Below are 18,181 nucleotides of genomic sequence, written 5' to 3' on the forward strand. Positions count from 1 at the left end.
CAGGGTGAATTTCTGTGCCCTGGATCCCAATCACTCATGTGACCACGGCCAGCCTGAGCACCTGGAGGGGAACCCCTCCCAGCACCGGGGTCTCACCCCACCTGCCCAGCCTCCACCAACCCCCCATAGACCCAGCCTCCTGCAGCTTCCCCAGGGTTACTGCATGGACATTTAAAAAATTCACATCTTAAAAATGTGGGTGGCTTTACCCACAACATCCTTCCCTCATCCAAGGAAGGAATCAAGACCCAGAAAACTCAGAGCACTGCTTCTGCTCAGGTTTGAATCCCACCGCGAGCTGTACCACTGCCAAGCTACGTGAGCCTGGCAGGAGTTGCCTGGATAGAATATGGATGTGAGGGTGGGAACACTAAGCTCTGTGCCCTGACCCTGACTTCTCGGGTCTCCTGGACCTCACACTCTCCAGGAGAGATGTCATCTCTTCTGTCTTATCATCTCCTGGTGCATAACGCCTGAATCACAGCAGGTGCTCAATAAAGGCATATGGATGATGAGATTCAAGCCTAGGGAGGTTGGTAGGCACTGGAGATGCCAAGACTGAAAAATAAGCTTCACCTCCTTTTTTTCCATAGACCTGAAGGTGAGACATGGGGCTCCAACCAGTGATTTTTAATACACAACAGTGGGTATTATGATGGGGGAAGGGCAGTGTTTGGGGATAAGGGCTCAGTGCAGAAGATGGGGTGGCTCCTGGCTCTTTGGGACCAATCAGTGGATGTTGGAATCATTAAACAAGAGGAAGGAAGAAGGGTACTGGTCACAAAAGGGTAACCAGCTCTGTCACACCCATTTAGGAAGTGAGGTCCTTGAGGTTTCCCCAAAGGGGCAGCTGACTGTTTGGTTCTGGACCTCAGGAAAAAGAAGGAGATGGGCTGGCCTCAGAGGTCTGGGTGTACTGAGTGTATGAGAGGCTACGTAAGCCGTGCGAGGACTAAGAGCAGCGTCTTGTGTGATAAGATCAGGAGGGATGAGATTGAAACTCTCACACCATTTGCACAGGATTACAAGAGACAGTTGTGGAATTTTCAGGAACTTTGTGTGCAGGTTGACAAAAAGAGCCATTTTGAAAAATAATAGATACTTGTAATTAAGTTACCTTAAAGATGAAAGTCATAAATACTCAAAAATTCATCGCTTTTCTGAGTATTTTATGACATTTTCACAGAAGTTAGGAGACCCGAGATTCACAGATGGGGGGCTTTGCTACTCCACGGGAAACAGTCAATATCATAATTGAAAGGAGTAAGAAGAAGTTTCTCATTCCATTTTAAAGGCTCATTTTGACTTCTCCAAGGAAAAAGGCAGATGCACCCCTCTTCCACAGAAGGGACATCCCCAGAATAGCTACAGGGTCTCACTACCCCACACACCCCCAGCCTGGGTCTCCCCACCAGTAGACAGGGGTTTGGCCAGTCCCTTAATGTCATGCATACTCCTGAGCTTCCTGCTTCTCCATTCTCTCTGGACGCTGGGCCCAACCATGAGTTTTCCATTTCTCAACATGATCGAGGTCTTCTTTTCCTCTCTGGTTTTTTTTTTTTTTTTTTTTTTTTTATAATAATTATTTTTTATTGAAGGGTAGTTGACGCACAGTATTACATTACATTAGTTTCAAGTGTACAACACAGTGGTAGAACATTTATATACATAATTCGAGGTTCCAGCTATCACCCTACCAGGCTGTTACAATATCTTGACTATATTCCTTATGCTATACATTACATCCCGGTTACTAATTTATTTTACCATTGGAAGTCTGTCCTTTTTTTTTTTTTTTTGTGAGGGCATCTCTCATATTTATTGATCAAATGATTGTTAACGACAGTAAAATTCTGTATAGGGGAGTCAATGCTCAATGCACAATCATTAATCCACCCCAAGCCTAATTTTCGTCAGTCTCCAATCTTCTGAGGCATAACAAACAAGTTCTTACATGGAGAACAAATTCTTACATAATGAATAAGTTACATAGTGAACAGTACAAGGGCAGTCATCACAGAAACTTTCAGTTTTGCTCATGCATTATGAACTCTAAACAGTCAGTTCAAATATGAATACTCATTTGGTTTTTATACTTGATTTATGTGTGGATACTACATTTCTCTATTTTTATTATTTTTAATAAAATGCTGAAGTGGTAGGTAGATACAAGATAAAGGTAGAAAACATAGTTTAGTGTTGTAAGAGAGCAAATGTAGATGATCAGGTGTGTGCCTGTAGACTATGTGTTAATCCAAGCTAGACCAGGGCAATAAAACATCCACGTATGCAGAAGATTTCTCTCAGAACAGGGGGGGTGAGGTTCTAAGCCTCACCTCTGTTGATCCCCAATTTCTCACCTGATGGCCCCCCTGCGACTGTGCCTGTCTTAGGTTGTTCCTCCCTTGAGGAATCTTACCTGTCTCTGGCTAACCAGTCATCTTCCGGGGCCATACAGGGAAATGTGAAGTTGGTAAGTGAGAGAGAAGCCTTATTGTTTGAAAAGGTTAGCTTTTTACATCTTTCCTCTCTGGTTTTATTGAGATAAAATGGACTTAAAACATTGTGTAGGTTGACACATTTATATACTGCACCCTGGTTACCATCACACTGTTAGCTCACGTCCCCATCATACATAATTACCATGTCTTTTTTGTGTTGAGAACATTTAAGATCTACTCTAGAAAATAAAAAATTTGATTAAAAAATGAGTAGAGGAACGACGTTTTTTCCAAAGAAGACATCCAAATGGCCCAGAGGTACATGAAAAAGATGTTCAATATATCCCTCATCATCAGGAATAAGCAAGTCACAACCACAATGAGATAGTATTTAACACCTTACAATGACAATTTAAAAAAAATAGCAAGTGCCCCGTTGGGTGACATGACCTGTCTCTTTCCTTCTGCTTTCTCAAGAGCTTGGAGGTGGGGCATTGGGTATTGTCTTGATCCGGGAACTAGACTCTCCAAGTTTAATTTTTTTTAAGTTTTCCATTTCTAATCAGGTTTCACAGCTTCTCGGTGTCTGCTGAGCCCCTGGAGCTTCCTAAGTATGTGCGCGCCCATGTCATTCACCTGCAGAGAAAGTGGTGAGACAGCCCCAGGTCAGGAGGGGCCCAGCCCTCTGGGGATGCTTTGTCCAAGAATAGGTGCCTTTCTCCAGGGATCCGCACCTGCCGCTTCCTGCCCCCCAGCTCCCATGCCAGCACTTAGCAAGGTGCGGCTGCCTGCTTGGGAAATACCTTGCCTCTGGTTGCAGGCAAGTGAATCTCATGGCTTTGAGAGATGTATCCACTCCCTGCACATCCACTGATCATCTACCCAAAGTCTGTGCTGTTTCCCAGGAACATGCCAGGCTTTTCGGCCACTACGAGGCTTTCCTGGAATATTAATATGCACCAAACAACAACCTTGATGCTTGCCGGCTATGTGAGCCTGCCACACCTCTCCCTGAGCCTTGGTTTCCCTCCCTGTAGGGTGTCTCTGGCTGACATGCACTTTGCTGTGTGGTTGTGTCCATTACTATAATCCAACAGTAAGAATTCCCTTTGCCTAGCACCTGCTACGCGGTGGGCAGCACGCTGGAAGGTGCTGCCAAGCTGCACTGGCATTTAGGGACTCCTTATTAAATAGTTTAGGACTAAGCTGAAATTATTTCATCCTGTTTCCTATGGGCTTGGACTTTGTCTCCTGAGTAACCTAAAATTGTATTTTGTGGAAATGAGGGGGGAGGATTTTAAAAAAGAAGAAGGGAGAGAGAGAAAAGAGGGGAAAACAGTGGCCCCCTCTCGGGGGATCCTGCAGGACAATGGAATGTATAAGCTGATTATGTTTCTCCCTTTACATTGACTCCGGGTCAAATTGACACCCAACTTTGACTTACCATAAAGCATTTTGTAGCATGAAAAATAGGTACCGCCTTTTAACAGACACGGTTTCGCTTTCCCCCCACCACTCCCCACCTCCGATTGCCTTACTTACATGTTTGCTTGCTGTGTGTAGCTCTATTTTCCTTTTTCCTTTGCAGGAGGAAGACAATACACCCATAAATGCTATTAATGAAAAAATGCCTAGAAGATCTCAGTCCACCCACTTTCATGGACTAGGGCCTTTTAGGCTAAAGTGCATAAACTCTGCAGCAGGTTGTCAGGGGGGGAATACATGGACTTCAGAGGGTCAGAAATCTTCCTAAATATTGAGGAAGTGGGCTTGAATGTCTAGACAGCCCCATCCTGCCCCTGGAAAATTAATAGGTTTCATTAGATACTCAAGTAGATGATGACCCCCCCAAATAGATAGTATGAATGCAACTCCTGGATCAAGACAGTGTAGCAGAAAGTAGCTTGTGGCTCTCATCACTGGGGCCCACTGTTGGTACCGGATCTGAACTGATCCTGACCACCACGGGGCTTTGGCAATGTCTGGAGACATTTCAGCTTGTCCCACCTGGAGAGAGGAGAGGGTACTATGGCAGAAGAGCCCCCAGTGCAAAAAACTGTCTGCTTCAAAATATCAACCGTCTGTTGGAATCTGAATCCTGGTTAGCAGTGGGTGAGGGCTGGGGGGCATTACAGGGTCTAGTCATTTGAAAGTCAACATTCTCTTTAAAAGTCAACATTGCATATTATGTCCTGGTATCTCTATTGGCATCCATCATCACCCCATCTGGCCTTATTTCAGTGACCCGTCTGAAAAGTTTCTTGCAGAATTAGCATCAGCCCAAGCTTGGGCTCTCTTGAGCAAGCAGTATGATTTTAATTGCTAGATAACGGGCATTCTTGGTCATTCAACAAGCATTTACTGCCTGCTGTTTGCCAGGCACTGTCTTGGGCTCTGGGGATAAACGGTGAGCCAAATGAATCCATTCCTTGACTTCTTGCAGCATTCATTCCAGTGGGAAGATAGACACTAATAAGCTACATAGTGAAGAATTATTAGCTGCAAGGGAGAAGGACATACTTGGGCACAGAGGTGGAGAAGAGGTTCCAGGGCTGTGCAAAGGCCCTGGGGTGAGAAGGAACACTGCATTTTAAAAGCACCATTGGCAGGCAGAGTCGGGGCTGCTCTGGGAGCAGGAAGGTAAGTAGCACAACACACCAAGGCAATAGATGGCAGCTGGACCTGGGCGCTGTGGCAAGGTTTTGAACTTGGTCCTGGAGGTGGAAAGTCAAGGAACACTTTAAGCTGTGTGGAGGATGCATTGTAGAGGGCAACTGAGGAGACAGAAGAAAAGGAGAAATAAATTATTGCTGTGGCATTCCTCCACTTATCTATCCATCCACTCAACAACCCATCTACCCACCTACCCATCCATCCATCCACCCACCCACTCAACAAGCCAGCCAACTAGCTAACCACCACTGACTGACAGTTTTGCCCAAACGCTCATACTTCAAATCTCTGTAAAGTCTGAGGAGCAGCAGTCTCTGGGCTTGTTAGACGTGAAGGATCTCAGCAGGACCTACTGTATCAGAACCTACATTTAAACAAGTGATTTCAATGTGGATTAAGGTTTGAGGAGCACCACCATTAATGTTAACCAATACTGACAAGACCGGCCACAGAGAGGGAGAGCTTACGTAGTCAGTGCCCAGCACACACTGGAGACACAGTGCACGGCAGGGTTGCCTTGTCCATTTACATTATCGCAGCTTCCAGAACTGGGCTGATTCTGGGGTAGCTGTTTGTTCGCAAGGATCAGTTGCAATCATGAGTGTTTATTACTCAACGACTGATTAAGAGGAATGCCTCTTCCAAAGCATATATGTGGTTCCAAATTCTCTCAATTCCCAAGGAGGTAACGCTCACCCTCTGTCCTCTCCCTACCCTCTCTCAAGGAGGAGTTAATCAGCTGGACACCACAGCCCTGCTAAGCCTGGATGCACCCACAGGAATTCTGGGTGGTCACCATGTGCCCACGGCTCAGCCTTCTGCAGAGGGGCTGTGCCCAGATGTGCCCATCTCCCCTGGGAGGCCCCCAGTTTCCTTGGGGCCACCTGTGAGGCCAGAGAGTCCTCGAAGCACCCAGAGGCCAGGCACCAGAGGCCAGGGATGGGACCTAGGAGGCTCCAGAGCCCAGGTTCATCCAGTGCCCCGTGCCCACCCCCACCGTCCCTGCTCAGGTCCGAGGCACCGACCCCCCTTCCACGCCAGGACCAGAGATGGTGAGTCCTTGCCGTTTCAGTCTTCCAAACAGACGTTTTGTGGGTGGTACAAACATCTGATTGTCTTTGGTTCTGTGCCCATTGGTCTGAGAGGGGTTGAGGTGGTGCCTAATGCCTAGGGTCAAAGGTCACTGTAGACAAATTAGTCTGGGCTTCACACAGCTCAGAGGCCCACAGTGAGGACAGACTTTAGATATGTCGTCACGGTACATTGTGACGATGTAGAGGAGACAAGAAGGACGTGGGGTTCAGGCAGGGGGACCAGGCCTGCGGTAGCGGATCTGGTTTCTCCATTAGGAACTTAAACTGAGAAGTCCCCCAGCAAGGGGGGGGGGTGGGAAAGACACAGGGTGCAGCTGGAAATGTGTCTCCTCTTCCCTCCCTCCATACCTTCCTCCCTTTCCTCATTCAGTTATTTCACAGTGGATTGCCCTCTGTTCGGTGAGTTCTCAGGTCGTGGGCAAAGGCCCTGTGGCCCTGTTTCTTGCACAGACCTCAAGCTCAAACTGGTTTTTACATGTTTAAAGGGCTGGGGAAAAAACAAACAAAAAAATCCCAAGAAATAAACAACACCTCCCCACCCCAACCCCCAAAATAAAGTCCAGACAAAGAGGAATATGCAACAGATTGACATATTGCCTTAAGCCTAAAATACTTACTTGGAACCTCTACAGGAAAAGCTTGCTGAGTCCCGAAATATATGATTCATCTAATTGTCACCTATTTCTTTCCCTTTCGGTGTGTGTGTCTGCTGGAACATTTAAAATTCCATCGTGTTTTAAACTGCATTGCATTTTTATGGGAAGAACAGCTGGAGAGGGTTTCTAGCGTCTGTCCGTCTGTTCAGTTCTGTCCAAGCGTGTAGGTCAAGGTGACAAGGACAGGGAAGCCAGTGGTTATTCTGGTTGGTCTCTGGCACGGGATTTGGGTCTGAATCCCAGCTCTTCTGCATCCTGCCTGGGGACACACAGCTTCACCATTGACCCTCAACAGCAGCATTTATAAAATGTGGGTGTAAGAGCAGCGCCCCGCTCAGGAATGAGTAGTGAGGTAACACGGGCGAACCCTTAGCACAGTGCCAGGCTCGTGGGGAACATTAGGAGAGGGAGGGTTCCTTAAAGCACTGGTGGGAACCCTGCGAGTCACCACCTACCTAAACTGAATGTGTTCTTTGAATATTTCAGAAGAGCCAGCCGTTTTGGGGCTCTCCTTGCGTGGCACACCTGAATTGTCCACAGTAGGTAGACCCGGGTGCTTCTGCGGCCTGTGATGGTGTTACCTGAGCTGGCGGACATCCACAGGCGTGGCCAAGGGCCGCGGAGGCCAGTCGGGCGTGACAGTCACTAGAACAATTGTGCAGCGGGAGGGAGCCCTCTCAGCAACTGGCAAGTGCCACACGAACTCTGCCAGGGATGGAGAAGGTCTGGCTGACCCCTGCTCCGCCAGCCAGCAGGACCGGGCAGGGTGTGGTGCTGCGTATCTGAGGGTGGTTGTGGCTCCAGCTTCCACCCCTGCTTTTTCTTTCCAACTAAAAGCATACCTGGGCGTGTCTCCTTGGCACTAGTTTCCTTAACTCATTCCTTCATCTAGCAAATATTTATTGAGCACCTGCTTTGTGGCCACACAACATGGAGACTGCACGGCAGGCAGTATGATCAAGGCCTCTGTTTCTCACTGAGGCAAAAAATCTAGAAGGTTGTAAAAAAGTGAGATGCATGAGGGAGGAGTTGAGGGCAACTTCAGACAAGGCAATCAGGGAGGGCCTCTCTGAAGAGGTGACATTTGAGACAAGACTGGAAAGGTCAGAAGGGCCGGTAGGGGAAAAGGCCTTTCAGGCAGATGGAACAGCCTATGTGGATGTCTAGGAAGAGAATGTGTGCAGTGTGTAGGTGGGGGAGCTTTACAAAAGCTAGAGTGGCTGGGACATTGTGATCAAGGAGAATCGTGAGATAAGGTCTGCGGGGTAGGCAGGAGCTAGCAGGGGTGGAGCTCTGGACTCGGACCTGCCTGGGTTCAAATCCCATCTTTGCCTCTCTTTCATGGGGTGATTGAACAAGTTGGATCATTTGCCCTGAACCGTGGCTTCCACATCCATGGAAAGGGGGGAAGTAAAACAAGATCCCGCCTCAGCACGCCATAGGGGCTCAAAACGATAGCGCTGACAAGGGTTGCTGGCTTGTTGTTCGTTCACCTTCTGACACAGACATTCAGCAAACCTTTCCTGGCACCCGGGCATTCCCACCCCTCCGTGCTGCGCACCAGCTGGGTGTCCATAGGGAGTTAGCGGTCTCTCCCCCATGTGCCCCTGCGGTGTCCCTGCGGTAGGAGTGCCCTCTGGCTGCCAGAACAAATTGCCACAAACTCAGTGCTAGGGGATAATCTGTCCTGTGATTTTCCTGCTTCTTGAAAGTTGACTTAGCTCATGGCTCCGACGTCTGTATTCACAACCAGCAGGGTGGCGTCTTCTAAGCTCCTGCTGCTTCTCTGACCTCGGCTTCCCTCATCGCAAATCTTTCTCTGACTCTGACCCTCCTGTCTTCCTCTCCTGAGGACCTCCTCTCACGTGATGACACTGAGCCCACCCCCAGGTACTCTTTCCCCTGCCAGATCCTTAATGCCATACCATCTGCAAAGTCCCTTTTGCCATGTAAAGCCCCGTCCGCAGGTTCTGAGGTGTATAGGACGTGGGCACCTTTGGGGAGCCCTATTCTGCCAGCCACACCTGGTCCACCACCTTTGGTACTGTGCCACCTCTCTCTCCAGATTCTTTGTGGGTCTTCCTCCCCTTGAGGGAAACTTGGGCCCCAGCTTGCTCTGGTGCCTGGGGCCTGCACGCCGTCCCGTCTACCCCGGTACTCCTCTGCCCTCCCTGCGTCCCACGTGACTCACCCCACGGCTCTCTGCCCCTCACCCCTGTCACTGAGCCCCCAGGTCAGATTGACCCTCTCCTCACAAGTCACCTGATGTTCCATACCGCCTGCCTCCTCAGGTCACTCGTAGAGCCCCCGAAGGGCAGGGGCGGTGACTCATTTTTGCTGCTATGTCCTCATACCTGGCACAGCATGTGGCATGTGGCAACCCCTGGGAAACCTGTCATTTTGAGTTGAGTCCTTGCCCCCTGCCCCCCTGTCACACCACCGGCTTCCTTGTTGCTATTTTAGGTGAGTTCGGTTGCTGGGGCTGATGACACAAAGTACCACAGACCTGGAGGCTTCAACCACAGAAGTGTGCCATCTCAGCTCTAGAGGCTACAAGTCCTCAATTGTCACCGGTCAATGTGATGACAGGGTCGGCCCCTCCTGAGGGCTAGAGGGAGGCTCTGTTCCTTTCCTCTCTCCTGGTTTCTGTTGGCTTGCCGTCGATCTCCGGTGTTCCTTGGCTTGCAAAGCATCACTGTGACGTCTGCCTCGATCTCCCCATGGCATCTCTGTGTGTGTCTATCCTGTGTCCAAATTTCCCCCTAGCATAAGGACACAGACATATTGGACTAGAACCACCCTAATGACCTCATTTTATTGCTCATGTGCAAAGAACCCATTCCAAATAATCCTATTTCCTATGCACAGATCCCAGGGTTTGCACTTTAACATCTTTTGTGGGACACAGTTCAGCCCATGACATGAGGCTTCTGCCCTTGGAGTCTCCCACACTCGAGCCCTCAATCACCTTTGCCTCCACCTGCATAAAATACCGCTAAAGGGCTTGCTAAGTATGCTCGACCATTGAGCTGTGAGCCCTAGGAGGCATCTCAGTCCTGCCTTAGAGATCTGCAAAAGAGGAAGGGCAGCGTCCCTTTGGAGTCACTGTTTCTCAGGCTGCGTCATCCAGGGGTGGGGAGGGACAGGGTCCTGGAGCAGGGTGGGCCTGAAGAGCTGGGCTGTAGAGATTGGACTTGATCCAGAGGGCAATGAGAAACCATCGAAGAATTCAGACTAGAGGCAGGGCGTGGCCGATTTTGCATTTTTGAAAGGTCACTCTGTCTGCGGGATAGGGGGGACCTCGGAGAGGGTGGGGCTGGAGACAGAGGATGATGAGTAAGGAGCCTGCTTCAAACAGTCAGAGAAGATGAGGGCTTGAACAAAGGTGGGGGTCGGGGTCAGAGAGTCAAGAATTACGTAGAAGCTTCCAAGGCTGGAAAGAAAGGGGTCCAGGACTGTGTTTCACAGAGCGTGGCCCGCAAAAGGCAGGTTCCTAAGGCTGCTAGGCCCTCATCTAGTAAATTCAATAGCATAGGGCTCCCTTCTCAACCTCATCCAGGAAATCATAGGATCTTAGTTATAGTTTTCTGTTCAGCAAACATGCCATTGACCTATGCTGTGCTACTCGTGGCGTATATAACCATGACTAGGGTAGACCCAGCCCTGCCCCCAGGGGCAGATGAGGGCAAGAGGTGCGTGAACAGGTGGACGATGAAATTATTAGATATTTAGAAAACTGGCCTGGGCCAGGGAGGAGACAAAGAGAATGGGGAGGCAGTGGGCGATGGAGAAGACAGGACAGCATGTAGGTGGTTAAGGGCAGACCTCTCTGAGGAGATGTCTGGGTGGAGGCTAGAGGTATGGGAAGGAGCCAGGGGTGCAGAGAACCAGGCAGGGGAGCAGCACCTGCAAAAGCCCTGATGTTGCCAAGTTTTCATCTGTGCTACTTGCAGCAAAGAGCCCAGGGCAGTGGGACAGAGAGAAAAAGGGGTGAGTATAACCAGAAGAAAATTGAGAGGTGGCCAGAGCCTGTCCCGAGGGCTGAGAAAGTCACAGTGAGGAATTGAGATTGCACTCCAAGCTTGCGTGTGAGGGCATCGGAGGGGTTTGGGCAGGTGGGCTTCCCGGAACGGTTTGGAGGCAGCGAGAAGGGAAGCAGGAAGCCCATGAGCTCCTGGGTGTTGTCACATCGTTCAAGAGAAAAAAATATGAATCAGACGGACCTTGATTCAATGCTGAAAGCTGCCGCTTTATAGTTTTTTAATTTAAAAAAGTGTTTTAACTTGGTTGAGTTATGACACCTACCCAGGAAAGTGTACAAAATGCCCTCATTGTAGTTGTATGCCTCAGTGAGTTTTTACACATGTGTAAACGCTGCACAGAGGACAATCATCTCCTCTAGAACAAGGAGTCGCAGTCCCCACAGTATTGACATTTGGGGCGGGACAATTCTTTGTTGCAAGGGGCTGTCGTGGGCATTACAGGATGTTGACCTTGACACCGGCCACCACCCACTAGATGCCAGTAGGATCCACACCTCTCAGGGTTTGTTAGGGTTTGTCTGTCTTCTCTGGAATTTTCTATCTATTGATCACCTCCACCATTGCCCCCACCTCTGACAACCACCAATCTGTTGTCCGAATTATTGAGGGTTTTTTTTTTTTAAAGAGATTCCACATATAAGTGAGAGCATATGGTATTTGTCTTCCTCTAGCTGGTTTCTTTCACTCAGCACAATGCCCTCAAGCTCCCCCTGTGCTGTCCCAAACAGCAGCATCTCCTTTTCTTTTATTTAGCTGAACAATATTCCACTGTGTGTGTGTGTGTATATATATATATATAGAACATTTTCTTTGTTCATCCACTGTCGAGCACTTAGGTTGTCTCCAGGGCTTGGCCGTTGTAAATCATGCTGCAGTGAACAGGGGGGTGCAAGCGGTTCCTTCACCTCCTTTAGGCATACGTACACCCAGCAGTGGTATTGCTGGACCTTACAGTTGTTCTTTCAAATTTCTGGAGGAACCTCCATACCACCTTCCAGAGGGGCTGCACCCATTTTATGTTCCCACCAATAGTGCCATGGGGGTCCCGTCTCTGCACATCCTCGCCAGCGCTTGACACCTCTTGTCTTTTTGATACTAGTCATTCTGACTAGTGTGAGGTGGTATCTCACTGGGGCTCTGACCCGCATTTCCCTGCAGATGAGATGTGAAGCACCCTGTCATACACCTGCTGACCACGGGGACATCGTCTTTGAGAACACCTCTCAGTTTTGATAGCCAAGAACGTTTCCAGACACTGCCAAATGTCCCCTGGTTAGGGTGGGGGGGTGCATAATCACCCCTGACTGAGAACCACTGCTCCAGAAGTTTCCCTCATGCCACCTTCATAGACGATGTCCCCAGCCCCATCCCTCAGTTTTGCCTGCTCTTGGCCATCTTATGAGTGGAAACATAAGGTGCCTCACCATACGGTCTTGGGTCGGTGATAGAACGTTTTTGTGCCGCAGTTTCTTCCTGTGTGAAATGGGCTGATGAATGGAGCACATCAGAGGGACACCTCGAGAGCCGAATGAGCCATGAAGGTCTGTGAAGGGCGGGTCTCAGCGAAAACACTGCATCAATGCCACTTGTTAATGACGTGATGTCATGCCAGCTCCCTTGGCCCCTGCCAGCCTTCTTCCTGTTCTTTGGTGCCAGCATATAGTAGGCGGTCAGTAAACATTTATTGTTCTTGGCTGGCATTGCTGTTGCAATATTATGAATATTGTCTAGTTGATTCTGAATGGTTTGAGAGAAGTCAGACAAATTAAAACAATTGTTTCCTGGAAACTGTTCACATCCCATCACCTCAGAGAGGCCGAACCTGCATCGCAGTATGTAACTGTACATTCCGCAGTGGTCACGTTGAAAGAGCGAAGACACGGTGCAATTTTAACTGCATATTTTGTTTAACGCAAGGTATCAAAATATTTATCATTTCCAGTAGGCAATCGGGATGAAAATGACTAGAGAGACCCTTTTCCCCGTTCCGTTCCCCCCAGTGCGACGTCTTTGACATCTGGCGTGCGTTTGGAACTTCATAAAGCGTTGCAATGCGGAGGCTGGGTATTTCATCTGAACTGCTCAATCTGTGTCTAGACTTTGTAAAAAATATTCCAGTTGAAAAGGTCCATTCACAGAAAAAAATTAAAAGCTAAAGAAAGAAAGGAAGGAGGGGGTGGGGGGAGGAAGGGGAGTAGGGGGAGGGGGGGGAGGGGGAGAGGGGGCGGGGAGGAGGGGGCGGGAAAAGAGTCTTTCACATGCTCCAGCTGTACCAAGCCTACTCCCCAAACTAAACTGAAGATGGTTTTTTTTAATAAAGATGAAACCAAATGACAGCTTGAGCTGTTAGTCCCACCAGCCGCATTCCAAGTGCTCAGCAGCCACGCAGGGCTCAGGGTGGGTGGTCCTGTTGGGGGTCACCGATGTACAGTGTGAATATGATCCCAGAGAGTTCCTGGACGGCAGCACAGCTTTGGACCAGGGTTTCCCATCAGCGGCACTATTGATATCTGGGGCCGGATAATTCATGGTGCAGCGGCGTGTCCTGTGCTCTGCCTGGGTGTTTACTAACACCCCTGTCCTCCACCCCTGGATGTCTATGGCCACACCCCCTGCCCCTCATAACAACCAAAAATGTTGTAAGACATTGCCAGGTGTTCTGTGGGGGAGAAAAATCATCCCTGGGTGAGAGACACTGCGCGACATCAGAGCCGGGTTCTCATCCTACTTAGCTCTGCGTGTGCTAGCTGAGTGACCCTGGGCACGTCCCTGAGCCTTGGCCTGCTCCTGGGTGCGACGGGGCACTGAGTCGTCACCACCTGATAGAGCTCCTGTGACGTCAGATCTGGCGTCCGTGTTGTGGTCCTGATGGGAGCCATGCCCAGAACATAGTAGGTGTTCAGTAAACGGTAGCTGTGCTTCCACATCACCAACCCAAGCTCTTAAATGGCTGAGTGCCCCTTGGAGGGAGGGGCAAGGCAGTTCCTGGGCCCTGAGGCTGCACGATGGCGGTGCCCACGGGGCCTTTGGGGCATGTCCTAGAGAAAGAGGACTGGAGTCACTCCAACAATAAGAGTTTGAGGGTTCCGGGGGTTGGAGATCTGATCCTGTCACCTGGGGTCCCAGCTCTGCCGCAGATCTTAGTGATTTGGGGGTGCCTAACTTTCCCTTCTGTATAGGGCATACTTTGAGCACCATCATGTCCCACAAAACCCACTGGCTTAGCCTCTTTTTTTCTCTGTGATTGTGTTCTTAAGGAAGGGAGCGGTTCCCTAGGAAGAGAAACAGGGCTGGGGGTTTGGGCAAAGCCCAGACTCCCCTTTCGCTGCTCCACCCCGGGACCTTCCCTTCTCCACTCCCCACTCTCCTGGCCCAGCTGACTCTAGTTCAAAATTCAGGTCTTGGTGTGGCCGACACCTCCTCCAGGAAGGCTCCCCTGATTGCAGAGTCTGCTCTCCCTCTCTCTCTCTCTCTCTCTCACTGACCTCTCTGCTTCTGCCACCCCAGCTGGGTCACCTGTCCTTGTCCATTTGCCCATCTTGGCCAGGCTATGTGCCCAGAGCAGAGTTGGGGCTCAGGGTGTGTCTGTCCTGGGAGTGAATACACAGGAGCAGGGTGCACCAAGAAGAGAGTAGGTTCCCACAAGCTCATCCTGGCCACAGGTCTGTGGAGTTTGGCTCTGGGTTCAAGGAGAATCGAGAGACCCTCTGTCTTCCCCTCTGTGAGAAGACAAACCGACCTGTGAGGGTGTTTGAGGCTTGTGGGCTGGGGCACGAGGAATGGAGGGGCGAGGGTGTCCTGAGTCCCTGGGAGGGGCAGAAACGTACTACCTAAGGAGGATTTCCCTGGCCCGCTGTGCCAGGCAGGTGGTGGGGGAGAGGCAGTGTCTGGGGAGGCTGTTGTAACAGCCCGGGCCAGGGTGGTACGCAGCCTATGGGGGCTGCGGCCTTGTCCAGGACAAGACAGAATCCGCGGTCCCCTCCCCGAGCCCCATTCCACCCCTCCGGCTCCTCTCTGCCTCTGGCCCAGGCAGCTGAAGCCGGGAGGTGAGAGGATGCAGCCCCTGTGGTGGCCATGTGGGTTCTCCAGGGGCAGAGGGGTGGCCTGCGGGCTCCCCAAGGGCACAGCAGGCCCAGCCCTCCGCTCCCCTGGCAGCCAGAGAGTTCCCACGTGGGAATGCAGTCGCTACTCCCCCACATTCCAAAACCCTCCGTGCCAGCCATGCCTCCCCCAGGGAGGGTCCGCCCGGCTCCAGTCTGGTGGTGCCAGCCCCTGAGCAGGAAGGTGTCAGGGGGAACCCAGGGGCTTCAATGGACAGGACAGGTCTGTGCCCAGGTCCCTGTTCTCCCTGAAGCCCAGATGGAGCTGCGGGGTCTCTCGGTCTGGCAACAGATTGGGGGGCCAGGTTTTGCTGCTGTGTGGAGGTGTCCCCTCGGGCCCCTTTTCGGCCTGCAGGTGTTAGTCATCACGCCACAGAATAATGGCAGCCAGCCTTTGCCAGGAGCAGACCGCTGCTTCGCCCCGAGGGAGGGCCCTGCCCCTTGGGGGAAGCTCGGCCAGGCGTGTCTTCACCGCCCTCCAGGAGCAGGGCAGGCCAGGCTGGGCTCAGGCCCTGCCTCATTCAGGGGCGCGGGGCACAGACAGGAGCATGGGCTGGGAGGGCTCTGCACGCCTGGGGTGCTGCTGGCGCGGGCACCTGCTGGCTCTGACCGTGAGCCTCCTCACCTGTGGGCCAGGTAAGCAGGGCTGGGCTGCCGCCAGCGGAGGAGTCAGACAGATGTGAAATTCGTGCAGGAGAGGGACAGATGTGGCAGGTGACTTGGGCTTCAGGCCACCCTAGGGGCAGCTGGGAGGTCTTTTCCTTTTTGGCAAAGGCTTCTGTAACAGCAGGCCGGGTGAGAATGCATTTTCCAAACTGACTTGGATGAGTTCACAAACCCGCTGTGACGTGGTGAATTAAATACCTGCCGGGATGAGTGCTGGAGCCTGCCGGGCCTTCCCTGTCCCCCCTCACTCACAGGCTCACTCCCTAGAGGCTGTTTTGATTGACACCTGGGCACCCGGTCCCTATGCCCAGCTGTCCAGAGGGAAATGAGCAAGTCCAGGGCCTTGCTCCCAGGATCTCTGGGCTGGCAGGTGAGGCAGTCGGGTGCTCGATTACCCAGGATCCCAGGTTGAGCAGGAGCTTGGCAATCTTAGTGGCAGTAGAGTGGTGGGTGGGGGCTTCTATAGGTGCTAGTAGCAGAAAAGAGGGTGAGAGCCTTCGTGGGAGAACTAGGTGGACAAAGGCCAGGAGGCAGGAGGCTGCCCCGTGTGTGGGTGGTTCGGTGCCATGGGAGCTTCTCAGGCTGCATGATGGGGGTGCAGAGGGACGCAGAAAGGCAGCCTGTCAGGGTTAGCAGAGGTGTGCTCCTAGACCCCAAGTGGGATATGGCAGGTCTGTTGGTCAACTTGGAAGAAAGCCCACCAGCTTCAGGGAAAGGCAGGGGGTCCAGCTTGCTGCGTCTGTGTGCCAGGCAGGAGGGACCAGGCTCTCTCTATCCTACACGGAGAAGGTCCAAGACCCTCTCTGTGTGGTACCTGGGCTGCCAGGACCCCTGGCTCTTTTACTCCAGCTGGCCCCTTGGGCAGGATGTCAGGGCTTTGCAGCCAAGCCTCTCTAGAATCCAAGATAAGCCCAGGCTTGTAGAAAGGGGCACCTACCCTGTGCCAGGTGCTTACACAGCTACTCCTTGGCTCCTTCCAGGAGAAAGGACTGTCCTCAGTGCTTAGCTGGGAAACAGAAGTCACCAGTGCCTGGAGGGGAGTGGAGAGGACCTCCCCCTCCTGGGGGCCGCCTCGGCCCTCCCACGCCCAGGCGGAGCTGCAGCTCCTGGGGCAGGTGGGGAAGGCGCCCAGCCCCCAGCCCTCAGGCACCGAGGCCTGGCCCTGGCCCCCAAGAAGAGCTTTGCGGTTGGGTGCCATTGTGAGACATCCCCACAATGACCTGAAGAGTGGGGGACTGGTACAGGGCGGTCCCACCACCTCCGATGGTGCACGGCCCTGTGAGCGATCCCCAAAGCACGACACAACAGTGGCCGTTTGGCAGCTTTTGTCCCCAAGGCTCTCTCAGGATGTAATGCTGGGAGCAGCTGGACCCCTGCTCCTGCCCCAGGGTGGGCTGGCCCCCTCGCCTATGGGTCACCATCCCTGCCCACTGCTCCGCCGTTCCCACAGTACTGGGACACCTCTCAGGACGAAGATCCCCCCAGAATGCACACGGATACCGTCCAGGTGCAGCAAGTATGTATCACATGAACGCAGGAGGCCAATCGCCCCTGCTGGGAGCTCCTGATCTACTACCTCAGTCCCCAAGGTCACGACAGACACCCTGATAGCCCTGGGGGATGCTCGCTCATCAGCTCTGCTCAGACATCTGGGGCTGCGGGCGCTGGCAGGAAGATAAACAAACACCTTGTCTAAGAGCTGAGGCCAACCCCCAGAGCCCCTGACTGAACCCAGCGCTCAGCCCCCTGAGGCTCCCGGAGAAGCACCCGGCTTTGCCATCGCCCCCTCTGCAGCCCTCTCCACCCCTGCAGGGCTGAACGGAGGAGCCCCTGGATTTGCATCGAGAGAGACGAACACCGCCTCTTTGTTCAGGGCTCCGTAACCCGTCCAGTCATAGGTTCAGCTTCTCTGTCTTGGGGACATCTTCGGGGACAACATCCAGACTACTTTTTGAGTCGCTCCCCTCTCCACTGCTGTGTCCCAGAGACGCAGGGCTCACCCTGTTCCTACCCACCTTTGGGACTGCTACTTACTGGGCCAGCCAGTGCGACCCGGTGGTGGGAGGGAGGTGGGAGCGGATGGCTCTCAAGGCAGGAGAACCTCTTGGGGCACCCCACCCGCCACCTGCCCCCCCGAACAGAGTAGAAACAGAAGATCTATATCCATAATACAAATAATGATGTTATGAAGGGCTGAACTGGAAGTGCCTTATTTGTTTAACTGCCTTAAAAATGCTGCCAGATATTTTATCATCTGTTTTTGTCACACTACATGTCATATATTTGTATTTTGAAAATATTTGGCCGTTTTTATTATGTCCACTGAAAACCTGAAACTGAAGGTCAAAGGGACTTCTGAAGGTCACCGAGTCACAAGTGGGCAAGCGGGATGTGAGCCTAGAACAAGTTCAAGTCTTCAGCTCCTGCTCTTAACCCCTGTGCTACCCCGTTATCAACTCTTAGGACTCAAAGCCCAAATCTGAATGGCGATGGCCCCAGGGAACCTTC

At 51.8% G+C, this 18,181-nt stretch overlaps 1 protein-coding gene across 4 annotated transcripts in view; it reads right to left on the bottom strand.

Annotated features, from left to right (window-relative positions):
• Window positions 1-18,181, bottom strand: part of LOC130680027 (uncharacterized) — a 323,081-nt gene that overhangs the window by 7,931 nt on the left and 296,969 nt on the right. The window contains exons 2-3 of one of the 4 annotated variants that reach the window (XM_057489927.1): window positions 5,100-5,215; window positions 1,206-3,077 (exon numbers count right to left, since the gene is read on the bottom strand). The exons of 1 other annotated variant lie outside the window; for it this stretch is intronic. In XM_057489927.1, coding sequence (XP_057345910.1) covers window positions 3,074-3,077; window positions 5,100-5,215 — 120 coding nt within the window. In that variant the 3' untranslated portion in view covers window positions 1,206-3,073. Of the gene's footprint in view, window positions 1-1,205; window positions 5,216-18,181 lie in introns of those variants that run through there. 2 more of the 4 variants (XM_057489924.1, XR_008993035.1) reach the window with 2 other exon arrangements.

This window comes from Manis pentadactyla, chromosome 12 (genome assembly GCF_030020395.1).
Source record: "Manis pentadactyla isolate mManPen7 chromosome 12, mManPen7.hap1, whole genome shotgun sequence".
Taxonomy (NCBI): domain Eukaryota; kingdom Metazoa; phylum Chordata; class Mammalia; order Pholidota; family Manidae; genus Manis; species Manis pentadactyla.